General features: G+C 38.3%; 2 protein-coding genes across 6 annotated transcripts; one reads left to right on the top strand and one right to left on the bottom strand.

The window, feature by feature from the left end:
• Positions 6,912–16,547, top strand: LOC109233239 (MLO-like protein 9). The gene is made up of 15 exons (XM_019399041.1): positions 6,912–7,381; positions 7,708–7,765; positions 7,890–8,122; positions 8,303–8,419; positions 8,638–8,695; positions 12,934–13,019; positions 13,146–13,220; positions 13,295–13,383; positions 13,507–13,556; positions 13,671–13,711; positions 13,799–13,972; positions 14,059–14,094; positions 14,184–14,251; positions 14,363–14,423; positions 14,510–16,547. The coding sequence occupies exons 1-15, from the start codon at positions 7,253–7,255 to the stop codon at positions 14,828–14,830; spliced, it is 1,596 nt and encodes a 531-aa protein (XP_019254586.1). The 5' UTR covers positions 6,912–7,252; the 3' UTR covers positions 14,831–16,547.
• Positions 16,232–18,414, bottom strand: LOC109233240 (ribosomal RNA small subunit methyltransferase NEP1-like). Of its 5 annotated transcripts, XM_019399044.1 has the most exons (6): positions 17,701–18,182; positions 17,436–17,556; positions 17,032–17,179; positions 16,795–16,905; positions 16,625–16,707; positions 16,232–16,546 (listed from the first exon to the last, which is right to left on the bottom strand). In XM_019399044.1, exons 3-6 carry the CDS (start codon positions 17,174–17,176, stop codon positions 16,424–16,426), a joined length of 462 nt encoding a protein of 153 aa, XP_019254589.1. In that variant the 5' UTR covers positions 17,177–17,179; positions 17,436–17,556; positions 17,701–18,182; the 3' UTR covers positions 16,232–16,423. The 5 variants fall into 5 exon arrangements, with proteins under 5 accessions (XP_019254589.1, XP_019254587.1, XP_019254590.1 ...); XM_019399042.1 differs by lacking the exons at positions 17,436–17,556; positions 17,701–18,182 and adding an exon at positions 18,192–18,414; XM_019399045.1 differs by lacking the exon at positions 17,436–17,556.

Raw genomic sequence — 18,483 nt, 5'->3', positions numbered from 1 at the left:
CAAAATGTTCAAGGATCAACTCGAAAAAACTATGGAAGTCTACATAGACGATATGTTGGTCAAGTCTAAAAGGAGAGAAGATTACATCGGCCACTTGAAGGAAGCCTTCGATATACTCAGGCGATACAAAATGAAATTAAACCCTGAAAAGTGTGCATTCGGCGTGACCTCAGGAAATTCTTGGGTTTCCTAGTATCACAGCGAGGCATCGAGGTCAACCACGACCAAATAAAAGCCATAGAAGGAATACCAGAGCATTTAACCACCAAAAAATAGGTTCAGAGACTGACTAGTCGTGTCGCTGCCCTGTCAAGATTCATCTCGCGATCATCCGACAAACGCCACAGGTTTTTCGGCGTACTAGAAAAGGACAATGGCCTCCAGTGGACCTCCGAGTGCGCCCAAGACCTGAAGAAGTTAAAGGCTTACTTGTCATCACCGCCGCTGCTGTCCAAACTAGAACTTGGGGAGCGCTTCCATGTCTACCTCGCTGTATCCGAAGTAGCGTGAGTGCGGTCCTGGTTCGAGAAGATAAAGGTACACAATCTCCCGTCTACTACATTAGCAAAACTTTAGTCGATGCCGAGATGAGGTACCCCCACCTTGGTCGTAGCTTCACGAAAGCTTAGACCCTACTTCCAGTGTCACCCCATCTCGGTAGTCCTAACTTTCCCCTTGAGAAGTATTTTGCATAAGCCCGAGCTATCGGGCAGGTTATCCAAATGGCTCATAGAATTAAGCGAGCATGATATCGTGTATCAACCGCGAACGACGATAAAGTCACAAGTCCTTGCCGACTTCGTCGCCGACTTCAACGCAAAAATAACACCCGAAGTCGAAAAAGAAGACGCCCACGCTTCTCCACAAACACGAGATCTACGGATTTTGTACACCTACGACGCTTCTAACGCATCAGGGTCCGTACTGGGACTTGTGCTTGAAGTCCTGACAGGCGAAGTGATTCACTAGTCCATAAGGTGCCCGGACATGACTAACAATTGTTAATACCCAATTTTTCCCTAAGTATTTTTCTTGAAAATACTTTCAAAATAGAATATATAAGTATGCCCAAGTATTTTAGTATTTTTCCTAATCTTTAAAGGATATCTAAATCAATTTTTAAATCAATTTATTGCCCATTTTAGCAGTACAAAAATCAATAATTATTCCCAAAATTATCATTTTGATGAATAACTTATTTTACACTCATATTTATACCAAAATATAGCTAAGATAATTTTTATATATTTTTTACAATTTATTTAGTATTTAAAAGGATAAATTGCCCGTAATTATAATTTTAGCCTATTTTAAGAATTAATAGCATTCTATAATTATGAAATTGGTTCCAATATTTTTAAATTAATATTTATATATTATTAACTGATCCATTACTTTTAATTTGCTTTAAAAATCATTTTTACTATTTTTTATAAAATAAAAGGGGAAAACTGGCTATTTTAAATTTGGCCTCATTTCGTTTCAATTGCAGCCCCATTACATTTCGATTATAGCCACATTGACCCCCATAATTGACCCAATTTTGAATCCCAATCGGACCAGCCCAATTCCATACCCTTAACCCGTTTTAATTACCCGACCCAAACCCCTTTTAATCCAGGCCGTTGATCAATCTGGTCAACGGCCACGATATCCCCTTACCATTTTAATTCACCCAAATCCCCAACCCTAACTCATTTCACTCTATCAGCCGCCCCAAAATTCCTTTCCTCTCTCAAACTCTCTCAAACTCTCTCGAAGGTTCTTGAAACCCTAATCGTCTTCCCCCATGTTCAACCTCAATCTCACCGGAATCCATGGCCTCTCAGGCCATGGATGGCCTATACTCACCTCCCTCTGCTCTTGAACACTTGGCGTTCGAAGTTTCGAGGTCTGACCTCGATGGTGTCCGTTCAGATCTTCTCCGATTCAAGGTTCTATGGCCTCTCCGGCCTTGCTCCGGCGTATCCAAGCATTATGAGCCTATTTCTGACTTATCCGACTCAGATCGGACCTTTTCCAAGCCTTTCTCGTTTTAGGGTTCCTCTGAAACCCTAGCTATTCGAGGTTTCTCTGATTTGTTTTCTTAAATTTGTTCTATATCTGTGCTCTACTTGAGTTCTTAAACGTTTTCCCCAATTTTTTCTTTCAAAAATTACTTCTCTTCGATTTAGGGTTTCTGAAAGTTCAAAATGTTTCTCCGACTTTTCTTTTCGTTTTTCTTTGTGTATATTTGTCACGCATGCGCTTCTACTGCTTTCTTATGTTTTTCTACTATATATGTTCTTCTGTTCCTTGTCTTTCTACTGTGTTTATACACCATAGTTACATGTTCGTCCTACTGTGTTTTTCCTATATGTCTTGTTGATATATTTTTCTGGTATTTTGTGTTCTCATACTGTATGTATCTCCTACGGAGTTCTTAAGTTCTTTGTTTGCCCTTTTACTAGACCTTGTTTGAGTTCTCTTTAAACATGTTTCTTCTACTGTTTTCTTAAGTGTTATACTACCTCTTTTCGCTTCTGAACTTGTTTAAGTCCCAGGTTTTCTTAAAACATGTTCCTTCTACCCTCACTATGCTTCGAATCAGTTTCTTCACTTTGCTGTTTCAAACTTGCTATTGTATCTGTTTGTTTTCTCATAAGTCTCTGAAAGAGACCTCTGAACCTGTTTCAATTATTTGTCTCCTCGTCTCTGTATCTGATTCGAGTTGGAAACCCTAGGATTTGGGGTTTTGGCGAGTTTTGATCTTGTGTTTGGGCTCGAGTTCTATTTTGGAACCCTGGACTCTCTCAAACTCGCTCTGAATCTATAAACTGAGCTTGAACTTCTTTGTTTATGACTCTAAACTTTTTCTATGCTAGACTCTTCTATTGAATGGTATGATAGTTCTTCGTACTTGAGCATGGCTTTATGTTTTTATATGGGTGATGAATCCTTTCTTCCAAAAAGGTTTTCAACTTTTGATTGATTCAGAATCCTCTTTTAGGTTTAATTGATTAGTACTGATTTTCCTTAAGTCAAGGTTTTTCCCATCTTCCTGACCTGGTTCATTCACATGAAATCTTCAATTGCTGATTTTACTGGTTGTTGATTGATTGCTTTTTCTTATTTTGCACAAACCGTGTGCTATCAAACCTTTTCCTTAAATAAATCTCTATGTATTCACCCTTCTTGTACTGCTTTGGAAAAGTGTTTGATCAACCTCTTTCCTTAATTATTTTACCCGTTTGAAATCAGAATCCCTTAAATAAAGGGAAACTTGTGTAATTGATTGACAACTGATTTGTTTAAATTATTCTCCTACCTTATTCTGCTTGCCTTCTACAATATAAAAAGGGCAAGACTCCTTTCTCACAACACAACCTTGAATTCAACTTTTCAGACACTTTCAATTACACACTCTCAATTCAACACTTTTACACTACTCAATCTCATAGTTCTCTTCTAAAATCATAGTGTTCTGACTGCTTGCTTACACTTTGGCTTTACAAGACTACTGCTTTCTCTTCTTTTGTTTCCCTGAAACTGGTATGTTCTAGTTTTGTTTTCAGCCTCATCCCAATGTGGTTACTTTACAGTTTCTACCCTCCTGTCTGCTTTACTGCCTATGTTTAATGTTAATTAGCATGTCAATTCCTTTGCATATGTTTCTACTGTGAATCCCTACACCCCTGCCTGCTTTACTGCCTATGTTTAATGTTAATTAGCATGTCAACTTCTTTGCGTATGTTTCTACTGTGAATTCCTGCACCGCTGTCCCCTTCTATGCATTTGAGTTGAAGTTCAGAACATGGCAACATCCAAATTGTTGCTCATGTTTGGACTTGATCCCTTAGGGGATCCTAACTCCCAAACAATGTGGCTAACAGGCTGGTTGGGGTGTGCCAGCACTTCCAATTGCTAGGTATGACCACCAGCCTATCTTTGCTTTTCCCCCAGAATCCCTTCTCTGCACTTACACTCATTCCTAGTTTCTAAGTTCTGCCCCCCTCCTGTGAGCCTTGCCTTGGGACCTTGAGCTCTCTCTGAACTTGGACACTTGAGGGTTGGCTATTCCACACTGCACTATGACTCAATCTTGTATTTGGGTGTAAGCACTGCCCGGAGTCCATGAGGCTCTTGGGAACTCTGACACACCCAAATGAGAAAGGCTTTGGATTTTGGTCTTTGGAGTTGGTTTACTTCATGCTTCAGGCAGGAAACGTGAATCAGGCTTTCCTTGGTTGTAAATTTTATAGTTTCTCTGATGTAATTTTACCTTTCTTATTTATTCTGGGCTGTAATAACTTGTAATAACTATTGGGGCTTTTAGTGAAAAGGGGAGGGTAAATCATGCATGCAAAAAGGGGTAGATATCATGTTCATAGGTGATTATTATACTTCTGCACTTATATCCTGCTTTCAACTTTCGTTTCTGTATTGCATATAGATACCATGTTATAGGTTACGCATTTCATATAGAAACCATGTCTATAGGTTCTGCATTTCATATAGAAACCATGTCTATAGGTCCTGCATTTCTGCATTACATAGAGACCATGTCTATAAGTCATCTCTGAACGCTGTATATCATATAGATAATATGCCTATAGGACTCCCTGAATTTTGCATCTGCATCTATCACTAGGCAAACCCGTTTATAGGTTTAAATAACTAACAACATTTAGATACCATGCCCATAGGACTTCTGCACTCTTGTTTCGCTTGTAAAAAAATGTTTTTCAAATCAATAGCACCTAGAAAGCATGCATATAGGAGCTATCAACTAAAATCTGAATCGCCCATTCGCTTATAAGTCTAAAATCAGTAGTAACAACAACGACTGTAGAATTTATACTCCTGTAATTGACAGTTTCTTTTCCTAAATCACCATACTTCTTTTCTGAACTAATAGATATCATGCCTATAGGTTTCGTTTAACACTTAGGCAAGCCATAGGATAACTTAAAAATTGAATCAGATTCTTATTAACTACAACCAGCAGGCAGGCCTGATTCGGGCTTCTTATCTGAAATATGTAATAGATCAGTCTACCACAACTTTTAAGTTTAATCAGACCCTAATCAGTACGTGTAAAGACATGTTAAACTATATGCTTCTCTTTGTTTTTTAAGGAGGTTTGTTTGAGCCCTTTCTATCTATTGTATGTTTCTTCCCCATATTTGTTACATATGTGTTTTGATTGTCGCCTTAGAATTTTGTCCTTTGAAACCATAAAACCTCACATCCCTTCCCTTTAGGATTAGTAGTCCCAAATACCTCCGGGGCTGATAGGATGGGGGCGGGTAATAGCATGCAATAAGTAAAACGAGACCATTCCGCGTTTAATACCTTAACGGGGTGGGAAAGGGTAGATATGGATATGATGACCACGCGATAACACCACGTGTATAAATGGTTACCGGGTATTGTGTGGGGTGATCCATATTATTTATAAACCTAGGACCCCCTCCCTTTACTTGTTTATTTTTAAAGACTGCTTTTCTCAAATTTCAGCTTCTTTAATCTCTTTTTTTAACTTCAATTACTTGCAGTAATTATGTGAAAACCCCTTTCCCTTTACTGGTTTATTTATTCAAAACTCAAAACTGCTTTTTCTTAAATTCCAGGTTCTTTAACTTCTTTTAATTTCAATTTCATGCAACCATTACATGAAACCCCCCTCGTATTTGTAATTCTTGCTTGTCTACTTGTTGTTTGCACTTAAAGTCACAATTTAGTATGGTCGGGAACCACACTAGTGGATTTCGAGGGCTGCCTAACACCTTCTCCTCGGGATAATTTCAAGCCCTTACCCAATCTCTGGTTTTCTAAATCAAAATTCTTCCTAGTGTCCTAATGCACTTAATCATTAGGTGGCGACTCTTCATTTCAAACCCAATTCCCAAAAGGAAACGAGTTGTCCGCCCAAATGTCATAAACCCGATTTCGCGAGAAAAAGGGGGCATCAACACTAATTATGGTATAACTCTAATTATAGAAGGAAATCACATGATTAGCTAATTAACCGCCTTTGATTCGATCGGTTCCGAGATTCCCGCCGTGATCTTCGATCAGTCACGGATATCTCGCTTTCCCGTTATTACGCTTCGCTTGGAGTCTGCCCTGTTTGACCCCGATCACTGCCGGCTTTGATCTCGGCAGGCACTTCGATTCTCGAACACAGTACCTTACCTTTGTCACTTTGATCCGCTCCACTTCGAGGCTAACCCTCGAAACAATTCCCTGATTTCAATTAAATAGCACAATCGGGTAGGCCCGGTTTTAACCATATGCGGCTTCATATTAATGCAAAGAGGAGGGTTTCCAGCTTCTTTTACCTTAACATTAGACTTTTGTAAATGGGGATAAAAGCTCAGTATAAACTTTATTGTAAAAACTTTATTTTCCACTTAGTTCGCCACTTCTCCTACTTTTACATTTATAAGGCATATAGTTTTTTTTTTACATTGACGGGATGGGCATCCATATCGCTTTTAGGATCGTGGAAGTACGAGGTGGTCTCCCTTTCTCTATTATAAAAGATGTTCAATTTATATAATAAAAAATTTACTCACTTAGAGCTCCAAGAATTTCTTTAATAATATTACAAATCGAAGGAAAAGAAATATTTTTAGAAAAAGAAGAAACTAGAGAAGTTGTATTGAAATTCATACCTAAATGCCCTCAAGAGTCTAGTGTCAATGAAATGAGTTGAGAACCATAAAATCTCACGTTTAAATATATTTTTTCCTATTTTAACGGACAAAGTTATATGAAATTAATTGAAATACATGCAAGCTGGTCGATTATAAAATAAACTTAATACCTTCATGCCCATTGTTTCAAACTTTACATTTTGTGCGACACTTGGTGCTATTATGGCTTCAAAATCTAACTAAATCCCTACTAATACTCTCGTTAACATGTCCAAAAGGGCCAATTATGAAGAAAAACTGTGTCCAAATTTCTGCACAAAACCATCCTTGCAATTCCAACAACCAATGCAAGATTCCCCACATTTGTCTCCTTCCATAATTAATACTATCCCGGTTCAGTTCTGTTATTTTCCTCCTCACTGAACCGGTCCATGTTACTAGGCTCAACCAAATGTAATTGCATTTTTGGCTCCCATTCCATATATTTTTTTCTCCGAAAATTCAGAGCTAGTTTTTCCCCATGAGATCTATTCAGAAAGTGGTTTGAAGGGGGAAATTAATTAAGAGAAACAATTTATTTATAATAATAACAAAATTAAGAAGAAGAAAAAATGGCAGGAGGAGCCGATCCTGGTGCAAGGGAGTTGGATCAAACACCCACATGGGCTGTGGCTTTGGTCTGTGCTGTTATTGTTCTTATTTCCATTTTATTGGAAAAGGTTCTTCATGCTGTTGGAGAGGTAATTTTTACATATCATCCTTTTTCTTTACGTATAAATTTTTATTTATGTGATTCTTTCTTGAATTTCCCTTTGATGTTTTGATCATGGAATTCTCAAAAAGATAAGTTTTAAAGAAATACATTGAAAGAACTACAAAATGTTGTCCTTTAGCAGAAAATAATGAGGTCGTACGTGGCGCGAATTTGAATTAATCGAGCCAATAATTTCGAATACAGGATGGTTAAAGGAAAAAAAAATTTGGTTTAATGAAGGATTTGGACACTCGCATATCACATAGAAGTTGATATATGATACGTTACATTGTTTGTTATTTTTAAATACAGACATTTGAGAGAAGGCGAAAGAGTGCATTGGTGGAAGCATTGGAGAAGATTAAGGGTGGTAAGGGTTTTGTAATAATTAACTTACCAAATTTTTACTATTACTTTACATCAAGAAATTAGGAGGGGTTTAACTAATTAGTGATACCCTGATAATTAATGGTTTTCAATCAATCTTTTTGTAGAGCTTATGGTTCTGGGTTTTATATCGTTGCTTCTGACGTTTGGACAAAACTACATTTCCAAAATATGCATACCTGTAAAGGTTGCAAACACTATGTTGCCTTGTCCTGCTCAGCACGGACATGGACATGGTCATGGTCATGGTCATATCGATACTGGAGAACATCATCGAAGGCTTCTATGGGACCATTTTAGGATATTAGCAGCTGATAGTCCTGCCAAGGCCTGCAAGCCTGTGAGTACCTTTTCTTGGATTAAAACTTATATATAGATTCATACAACTTCTTGGCATTGAGGTGCAATTGTTGTGTTAGTGTAAATAATTGTACTCTCAATATAATATAGTTTTTGGCTTAGATTGCTTAAATACATGTTCCTCTGAAAATTTACAGGCTAACAGTAATCACATTGACAGGGTCACGTTCCACTGATATCCCTCAATGGTTTGCATCAGCTACACATCTTCATATTCTTTTTGGCCGTCTTCCACGTTATTTACAGTGCCATTACTATGCTTCTTGGAAGATTAAAGGTAAGAGTTTTTCCGCATTTTCAGTGTAACGAGCACAAAATTTTACCATTTTAGGTCTATCAAAATATCGTTGCTTCCTGTGGTTGAAACTTTGTTCGAGGATCAAGATTGTTTTCCCAACAAAGGAGACACCCTCACAATGTTAATTCCAACTTCCGCTTTTGTACTAAATACTTGAACATTATTAAGAGACTAAAAATTTTCATTGTGTTATGCAGATTCGAGAGTGGAAAGAATGGGAAAAGGAAGTCGAGCACGATTATGAAGCATCCAATGGTATGGTGTGAAATTATCATGATCTAAATTCTTTTTGTTTCTTCTATGCCCTAGTTTTATGCAGGCACTAGATAGTTGATGAGGTAAGTTATTGTTAGGAAAAATTATTCTTAAAATTCAAGAACTACTAGGTGTCGTGTTCGGTGATATTCATGTGATTTTTAGCATATCTATGTATTAAGGTGCGTGATTCTTATGTTATTTAAGTGTGGATGTTGTGTTTTTAATGTGATCAAGTTCATAATTTGTGTATATATGTGAAAATGGTTTGAAGAAGTAAGAGGTTGTTTGGATGGACTTGCTTTAAGTGACTTTTAAGCCAAAATAACTTTTAAGCCATAAGTTAGGAATTCTAGCTTTGTTGCTTTTGGCTTGTTTTTGTCATTTTAGCTTAAAAATAAGTGCTTAAAAGCACTTTTTTACTTTATCCAAACACTACAAAATGACTTAAAAGCTATTTTGGCTTAAAAGCACTCAAAACAAGCCAATCCAAACGGGCTCTAAGTTGAGAAGAAGCGCCTATGAATACTCCTTTGTCCTTGTCATTTGGCAATCAAGTGAGTTGCAAAGAGTTCTCTCACTAACAAAGTATTCTCCTCTTCTCTCCTCTAGTAGTTCTCTTCCTGTAACAAAGTAGTGTAGAGCCAAAAGTCCTCAGAATTGAAACAAGAGTGCTGAACAAAATAGAGAGATGGACCACTTGGTTTCTAATTTCGCGGAGTCACATCGAAAATTATGAAAATTTGGTGTCTTTGCATGAAAGCAATACTTGGCTGTGCAGAAAATAGTTGAACTGGGGCTTGAGAAGCCCGACAATGAGGACATTTAGCCTCAATATGAGAAGGATATTTTGGCAAAGACAAGGAAAAAGAATCAACAAGTCTCACTCTCAAGTCTCAAGTCTCAAGTCTCATCCATCAATATTTGGGTGATACTATGTTTCAGAATGCGGCCAATACAACCACCTCAAAGGAAACGCGGGAGGTTTTGCAAAATTATCTCCAATGAGTAGACAAGGTGAAGAAGGCAAGGCTTCAATCTTGAAGGGGTATTTTGAAGCTTTAAGAATTCAATTCAATTTTGGATTATTGTTCAAGGATGACGGCCTTTTGAATAAATTGAAAAGATATGGATCAGATAAAGTAGAAAACATTCATGAACATCCTTCGTTCTTTGACAAGAGCAACTTTGAAGGATGATTGAGGTGAAAAAGATCAATAGAGGATGTAGACAAACGTACTATTTGTTGTCGAAGAGGAAGATGTAGTGGTAACAAATCCAACAATGAGGAGAAAACCTAATAATCATTTAAAGGTCGTGGTCATGAACGGGAAGAGGAAGAGGTCGTGGTTACTAGCAAGAAGCAGAGGAAAACATAGGTATGACAAATCTCAGATTGAATGCTTTGGTTGTCATAAATTTGGTTATCACTCCTAAGGCTGTCGTAGTAATATTGAAGAGACCCAATCTTGTTGATCACAAGAATAAGGAGACAACTTTGTTGCTAGCACCCAAGAAGGACGATAAGGATACTTTTAGTCTGTGGTATTCTGAGAGTAGCATCAAGCAAGAACTCAGTCATTGGCATGGCACATGCTGCCTAAAGTCACCGGGCATTATCGTTGAATGTGGCCTAGCATCATAAGCCAATGCCTTCCCCCCTCGACATGTCATTAGGCCTTGGCCTTGCATGTTACACCCCGAAAAACATTTAGTTATGACATTGTCGTTGTATGTGGCCTAGCGTCATATGCCAATGCCCTGCCCTCATCATGTCACTAGGCCTTGTTCTCATCCCACACGACACCTCGAAAAACCTCTAGTTGCGACATTGTTGTTGCATGCGGCCTAGTGTCAAAGGCCAATGCCTTGCCCTCGAAATGTCACTATACCTTGTCCTCGCATGCGACATCCCGAAAAACGAAAATACAACTTTGAAGTTGTCGATTTGAAGGTTGCTTAGAAAGCTGCAACAGAAGAAAAGGAGGATTTGTACTAGGAGTGTCAAGGTAAGATTGATTGTGTGCAGATATAGAACTCACTTCTAAAGCTCGAGCTTGATTCCATATCCAAGACATGTGAGTGGGATTTGGGCACTCATGCTGCTGAAGTGGCTAACAAGCAACACCCTGAGAGTATATATCAAGATGGTGGCTAAGCTTGAAGTAGAATGCTCTAAGCTCAAGGCATTTATTCTACCAGCTAAGGACCACAAGTCTACTGTTGCTTACTTGGTTTACGTTGAATCTTTAACTGATAGTTTGTTGGATATTGCAGAATGGTTGTTTGCAATAGCAATTAGTAGCCGCGACATGAGTAGTTTGGGGCTAAACAATCAAGACCAGTACAATTTTGACCGCTTGCCTCGATTGAGTTAACATAAACATAAAAAGCCTCATATGAGAGACTTAGAAGCATCTACGGAGATAAATCTGATGGATGATTTTCTTGGAATGGAATGCTTGCAGCACTTAGTGATGAACTCACAAAAAACAGTTTCCACACCAAGGAGTACAAATCATTAGAACCTATCCTATTGAACATATCCCTGTTCTGGTATCTTTAATGTTGCCAAGGAAGGTGAAGTAGACCCAACCAACAACAATAACTACCCAGTAAAATCCCACAAAGTGGGGTCTGGGGAGGGTAATGTGTACGCAGACTTTACCCCTACCCCGATAGGGCAGAGAGGCTGTTTCCGATAGACCCTCGGCTCAGAAAAAAGAAAAAGAGAAGGAGACAATTCATTAGTAACTCCAGTAGAAACCATAATAGTAACAGAAGCATAACAACCAAAAGATAAATGACATGCAATAACAGTAACTAGTAACTAAGGCCCGGGGCTAAGATAAACAGCAAGGATAGTGTGGAAACATAAACTGCAAGCTATCTAAGATCAACCCTAATCCAACCCCGCCTCACCCCCGGTATGACGTACGCAAAGCCCTACTACCCCCTAGCCTACAACCCTAATGCTTGACCTCCAAACCTTCCTATCAAGGGCCATATCCTCAGAAATCTGCAGACGTGCCATGTCCTGCCTGATCACCTCTCCCCAGTACTTCTTAGGCCTCCCTTTGCCTCTTCTCGTACCCACCACGGCCAACCGCTCACACCTCCTCACCGGAGCATCAAGACTTCTCCTCCGCACATGTCCGAACCATCTGAGCCTCGCCTCCCGCATCTTGACATCCACAGGTGCCACGCCCACCTTCTTCCGAATATCCTCATTTCTAATCTTGTCTATCCTAGTGTGCCCGCACATCCACCTCAACATCCTCATCTCTGCTACCTTCATCCTCTGGATATGGGAGTTCTTAACCGGCCAACACTCTGCCCCATACAACATGGCCGGTCTAACCACAGCTCTATACAACTTACCTTTGAGTAACGGTGGTACTTTCTTGTCACACAAGACTCCCGATGCAAGCCTCCATTTCATCCAGCCCGCCCCTATACGGTAAGTGACGTCCTCGTCGATCTCTGCGTCCCCCTAGATCATTGACCCAAGATACTTGAAGCTATCTCTTTTGGGGGTGACCTGTGATCCAAGCCTCACGTCCCTGCCTACTTCCCTCGACTCAGCGCTAAACTTGCACTCCATGTACTCTGTCTTAGACCTGCTCAATTTGAAACCCTTAGACTCGAGGGTCTGTCTCGTTAACACCGACCCTCGTCTCATCAATTAGAACTATGTCATCAGCAAATAACATACACCATGGCACGTCCCCTTGAATATGGTGTGTCAATGCATCCATCACCAAGGCAAATAAGAACGGGCTAAGCGCAGAGCCTTGGTGTAATCCCATAACAACCGGGAAATGCTCCGAGTCACCTACCACAGTCCTAACCTTAGTCTTAGCTCCATCGTACATGTCCTTGATTGCTCTTATGCAGGAAGTAGACCCAACCAAATTACAGATATTTTATAAAGTAAGTCAAGTTTGAAGATTTTTAAGGGGGTGTTAGGAAATTTTAATCTTGAAACTCTAGAACTATTAGGTGCGAAGATTAGCTTCAATTTTTGCTGTTCACTATAGTCATTGAATGCCATTCCCCCATGCCCCTAGCTATCCTATACTATTGTTGGATTATGTTGAGTCTAACCATCTAGGCGAAAGTGATCTAAGAACTCTTCCTTTGTAGGATATTTTACATTTCACATTAAACCAAGAGGGATTTAATCTTTAATTCTTCACCTGTATTTCTTTTCTTTCTTATGTGACCTTTCTATGCAGATTCCTCAAGATTCAGGCTTACCAAAGAGACATCATTTGTTAGGGATAATACCAGTTTTGGGACCACCCCAATCCTTTTCTACTCTGTAAGAAAAACTAAACCACCCGCCTTTTTCTTTTTTGGATATTTTATCAATATGTTTGGATGAATAAATGGGGGCTTTGATAGGTTTGTATGTGATAGTAAATACCTATTTTGCCAATATTTTCAGGTGTGCTTTTTTCGGCAATTTTTTAGATCAGTTCGGAAAGCTGACTACTTGACCATGCGCCATGGTTTCATCTCGGTGAGGTTCACAAATACAAGGCTCCTAACAATCAAATTACTGTTCTTTTGCTTATTGATTTCCTCTTGTTGCAGGTCCATTTAGCACCTGGAAGTAAGTTTAATTTTCAAAAGTACATAAAAAGATCCCTGGAAGATGACTTCAAGATTGTTGTGGGTATCAAGTACGTTCTTTTCGACATGAACTAAACAACATTCATCTTCTTTATGTGTCATTTTATAAAATAACTTAAGTCTTTCTCAGGTTTTGATGTGCTACTAATGATTTATCTTTGTTATACTTGCAGTTCATTGCTATGGTTTTCTGCAGTTGTTTATCTTCTGATGAATGTTCATGGTAACTCTAGGGACCTCGATTGTTTTCTATTAAGACATATTGTCTCTTGAAAGTAATTCCAATCAGAAGAATTATATCAGTTTTGATTTCGAATACAAATATATTGTGTTTCAGGATGGCAAGCTATGTTTTGGCTGTCCATATTGCCTCTAGTTGTAAGAAATCCTTATCATAATTTGGTTACTTGTTGCATTCTATTTTGTTTATAATGAAGAGAGAACTAACCACTGGATTGGTTAAAGATAATATTAGCAGTTGGGACAAAGCTTCAAGCAATTATAGCTCAAATGGCTCTTGAAATTCAAGAAAGACATGCTGTAGTCCAAGGCATACCTCTTGTCCAAGTTTCAGACAGACATTTTTGGTTTGGCAAACCAAAGCTTATTCTTCATCTTGTCCATCTCACCCTCTTTCAGGTACTCCGCGCCACCTGCTATATCTTGTCCAAGGCATACCGTTGGAAGCAAATATTAAGCTAAATTTTTTCCTTTATGTTTTGCAGAATGCTTTCGAGATCACCTATTTCCTTTGGATATCGGTAAGGACACTTTCCTCGGACAAAAATTCATTTCCATTTTTTTTTCTTGTCATTTGTGGTGTAACATGATGATATTCCATTTTCTGCAGTATGAATTCGGGCTTCATTCATGCTTTCACGATAATTTTTATCTTGCCTTATTGCGAGTTGCTATAGGGTAATGAACAAGTACTTATCTTCATTGTGTTAAGTTCCAAAAGCAACCAATTAGTTGAAGTTCCTTTACCATACACTCTTACTCTAGCTGATAAAAGAGTTGCTTGTCCAGGTTAGGTGTTCAAATTTTGTGCAGTTACATTACACTTCCGCTGTATGCACTAGTTACCCAGGTAACTAGAAGTTACTTATTTCATTACAAAATAAACTCAAAAACATGTTAAATGCTTCATTTTCTTTCTTTTTTGGGAATTTTCAGATGGGATCAACTATGAAAAGATCTATATTTGATGATCAAACTTCCAAGGCACTGATGAATTGGCATAAAAATGCAAAAAAGAAGAAACCTACAAAGCCTGGACCAGTAGAAACACGAAAATTAGGAAGTCCAGGGGACTCACCTGAAATATCCCCGATCACGAAAGGTGGTCATCAATCCAGAATAGAAATGTCTAACGTAGAGCCATCGTCCTCTAGTCAGACCGCCAACATTGTTGCTAGTGTGGACATTCCAGAGGAAATACCTCACAACGATGGCAGGTCACGGTCCACAAACCCTGACCTACTTACAGGTCCTTGATTGGGACAATGAGCAGAGATAACTCATGTCACATAGAAAGGAAAGAAAGAAGGGGAACGTATATTAATGTTGAAATGCTGTAACTTGGGCCAGAGATTGGCCGTTACCCTGTTTTTCTGCGCAACATTGCAGAGAAACTAGCTTTTTTGCCCCAAATTCCAGTTTGATGCTCAATTTTGTAAACTTCATTTGTACTATTATTAAAAGAGAAGTGACATGTACTTGTGAAGGCTATAAAAACCATGTTACCCTTAAAAGTGCCTAGTTATACACAATTTGAGTATTAAATCCCATGTCCTTACTATCTTACCAGCAATAGCATTAAGATCTCATAGTGTACTTACATACTACCTTTACTCCACTGTAAACTTAGATATGATATGTCTCGTCGGATTGAAGGCTGCCTACCCATAATAGGATTTTTTGGATAAATTAATCCGATTGATATATGCTTCAACTTATTGATTCCCAATTGTGAGTCTAAATATTGTAGGCTGACACTTCAAAAAAAAAAAATATTAGGAATGGTAATCGGTGCAGTAGAAGGGCAAACCTACATAAACTCGCAAAGATTTCAACCTGCTAACTTCGTATAACCAGTTAAACTATACTGCTGTCATGCCTCCATTATCACTTTTATCAGAAAAGGGGAAATCTAGCGATTAGGGTCTGAAATGGCGTGTGATAATGTTCTTTCATCTCAAATATTTTGCGTCTTTGTCATTATAAAAGCGTTCTTTGCAAATTTAAGTTTTTCGTGACCCTGGTTCATTAAGGCTATAAAAGAAAAACAGAACCTCCACAAGGTGTCAGAAATCAGAATTTCCCAATCTGGAAATTTCTGAGATTGCTTGATTGTCACCCCAAAAACAAAACAAAAAAAACAAAAACTTGAACAAAAAAGTTCCAACACAGAATGACAATGAGAAGATGATGGCCGTTTCAAATTGATTGTAAACGAGCTAAGGGCATTCCAAATGTAGAAGAGAACCATTTAACACTTCTTAAATATTTTACATAATAATAGATTAACCAACCAGAAAAACCTATAGGAAAAAAAACAAACAAGGATAACATTCTACAAACAGTATGGACCTAGTTTAGCATTTACATAGGATATGCATACATACGACACTTCCAGAGGGTAGGTAGAAATGAAGGAGCCTAGACTATGACTTGTCACTTATATGTATAATAATAATGAGCTCTCATATTCTGAGAATGGTCAAGTAGGTTAAGATGCAGTTTAGAGCCTGTATTGCTTCAGAGCTGACATGTGACACTGAACAGAACAACTCATAGGGAGAGAACAATCTCTCACTTTACAATACATTTTGTATGGAATATACTAGCATAACATCACAAAATCAAAGATTATGTGACATTCCAACCATATCTACATTCTGCACTAGCCGCAGCCAATTTACTTTTCATTTGCCAAAGTAATAAGTGGTTCTCAAGAAGTACTTCTACTCTCAAGGAAGATCAATAGTACCCTAGTGTCATCAATTGAGCATACAGACACAAGTAACAGATGTTGACATTCCTACACGTTAAACACTAGCTATGCAAATCAAGACAAAGGCAGAAAAATCACACAATAGCACTATAGTTGTGATTGGACAAAAAGTTACAAGAAAAGAGGAAGATTAGCGTACTCGATAGATAATCTTCGACATAATCTGTATCAATTTTCCCGTGGGCCATTGCCCCAACCTGCATATGTCAAATATCAAGAAAACTGTAACTTCACACAAAAGGAAGTTGTCTATAGAAAATTACACTAGAACATACCACAAAAACAAGGTTCATGTCCTTGTTGATGCCATTAACATATTCCTGAACATCCACCAGTTTCTCGGAACTATGAGAAAAGCCTGATGCATAAGAGAAGTGGGGTATTAGTCAATTGTCAAGAACATTCCATTAGAAAAGGAAGGAACGAAAATAGATAAATTATTCACCTATCTTCCGACAGTCAATGGGTAGGTACTGTGAAACAGGGTTTTCTCTAACACGTAACAGTTTCTCTCGCTTACCAACAGCAGTTATGCTCAGCTTTTGTAGCAGCTGCACTGAATTTGAAGCAACATCAGAAAACCGCAAAATTAGACAAAACCGCAAAATTAGACAAATCAGAGATGGTAATAAGCATGAAAAGAGATGGGTGAAGAAATTTTGCTCAAGGTAATTTAACTTACACATAATGCCAGCAAATCGTTTAAACGTCCTAGGGATACGAACATGAGGTTTTTTTACTTCAAATAGGACACCGTTCTCGGTCTTCACATACAAAGCTTTTAATCTCCCAGCTTTATTCACTCGACTATCTAAAATTGAAAGCATTGCCTGTGAAAGGAAAGAAGAACTTATATAAACATTTTCAGAAAAAGACGAACTAGGATTTTTAACTAATTGCATTGCCTCATAAAACAATCATGAACTTTTTGCGATAACTAATTGCAAATGAAGTATGTGAACACCAATTCCTTTCTTTTATTAGCTTTGGAAACTAGAACTTATTTTGCTTACGTACTAAGGACTGAAAACAGATGGAAGCAGTAATTACTGTCCCAAAAGGAGGGAGGATAGGGCAAGAAAGCACCTTCAAAAAGGATGCTTGGGCATCAATTAAAATGTTTAGATCCTACAAGTCCCGAGGTGGGATCAAGCAAATATAGCTACATCTGATCTTCTTCCTGCTTTCTCCCTTCCGCTAGAAGGATCTAACAGAAAGTGGATCAGTAGAAGGTTAAAGAGGAAGCAACAGCTATCCACTGCAATTCCATCTATGCTCCCAGTTCCGATAAATAGTCAGAATCTGAACCAGAAAGAAGTAGAATAGAAGCAAGATCAACTGACAAACTCACCCTAAATAACTAACACCGAGCAAGAATGGAAGGGAAATTCACAGCCAAACCAATCCATAACTGCATCTTTTCATGTAAGGTAACGGAGAGGCTTTAGAAAGAAATAAAGCTTACAAACAAGACAACATCCGATAGTTGATTTTTTCAAATGTATAAATCAAACAATCAGTATAAAGAGAAAGAGCCTGCGTTGCACAGAACCGGAGGGTGGTGGGTTGAGAAGGCATCTGATTTCATATTTTCCCCCTCCTTTTTAACACTTAACAGTGGCTGAAATTTAATTGTTAAGTGTTGGTTGGGCACCTAAGCGAAAAACACGTTTACCCACTCTGTTATGTTCTCTAAACTCTTCAGTAGAATTTTCTTTTTGATATCTTGGACACAAATACCAATTGTAGATGGATGGCGGCATATATAAGATGCTGCCCTAATTGCAAAGTAGATTATAGAATTGAATAAGTGGACTCTAGAGTGAATAAGCAAGATCTTGCCTTTTCAGCAAGTTAGACTTCGGAAAGGCATATGCATGACGCTTGGGAATATGGCATTTGTCAGAAGATGGAGAACTGGAAAAGGTTTTGCGTAACTATGCAGAGATTCCATTCTGATAAACAAAAATTGCCAGAGGAAGAAACTGGAGAGTTTTGGAAGGAAAAGAGAGATCCATAGTGCAAATGAAAATGATTTTGTTGTTTATCATTTACTTTTGGAGCACACATGATGTCCCCACTTGTATAAATGACTGGGTAAATAAAAGAAATCATCTTTGTAAAATTTGTTTTT

This window comes from Nicotiana attenuata, chromosome 10 (genome assembly GCF_001879085.1).
Source record: "Nicotiana attenuata strain UT chromosome 10, NIATTr2, whole genome shotgun sequence".
NCBI lineage: Eukaryota > Viridiplantae > Streptophyta > Magnoliopsida > Solanales > Solanaceae > Nicotiana > Nicotiana attenuata.
This window is presented reverse-complemented; position numbering and strand designations above follow the sequence as displayed.

Excerpts from the sequence above, each read along its gene's own strand:
- LOC109233239 (XM_019399041.1), top strand. The coding sequence starts at position 7,253 with ATGGCAGGAGGAGCCGATCCTGGTGCAAGGGAGTTGGATCAAACACCC. Across the intron at positions 7,382-7,707 it reads TTCTTCATGCTGTTGGAGAG|ACATTTGAGAGAAGGCGAAA; the intron begins GTAATTTTTACA and ends TTTTAAATACAG. Across the intron at positions 8,696-12,933 it reads CGATTATGAAGCATCCAATG|ATTCCTCAAGATTCAGGCTT; the intron begins GTATGGTGTGAA and ends CTTTCTATGCAG.
- LOC109233240 (XM_019399042.1), bottom strand. The coding sequence starts at position 17,176 with ATGCTTTCAATTTTAGATAGTCGAGTGAATAAAGCTGGGAGATTAAAA. Across the intron at positions 16,906-17,031 it reads ACGATTTGCTGGCATTATGT|TGCAGCTGCTACAAAAGCTG; the intron begins GTAAGTTAAATT and ends CTTCAAATTCAG. Across the intron at positions 16,547-16,624 it reads ACATGAACCTTGTTTTTGTG|GTTGGGGCAATGGCCCACGG; the intron begins GTATGTTCTAGT and ends TGACATATGCAG.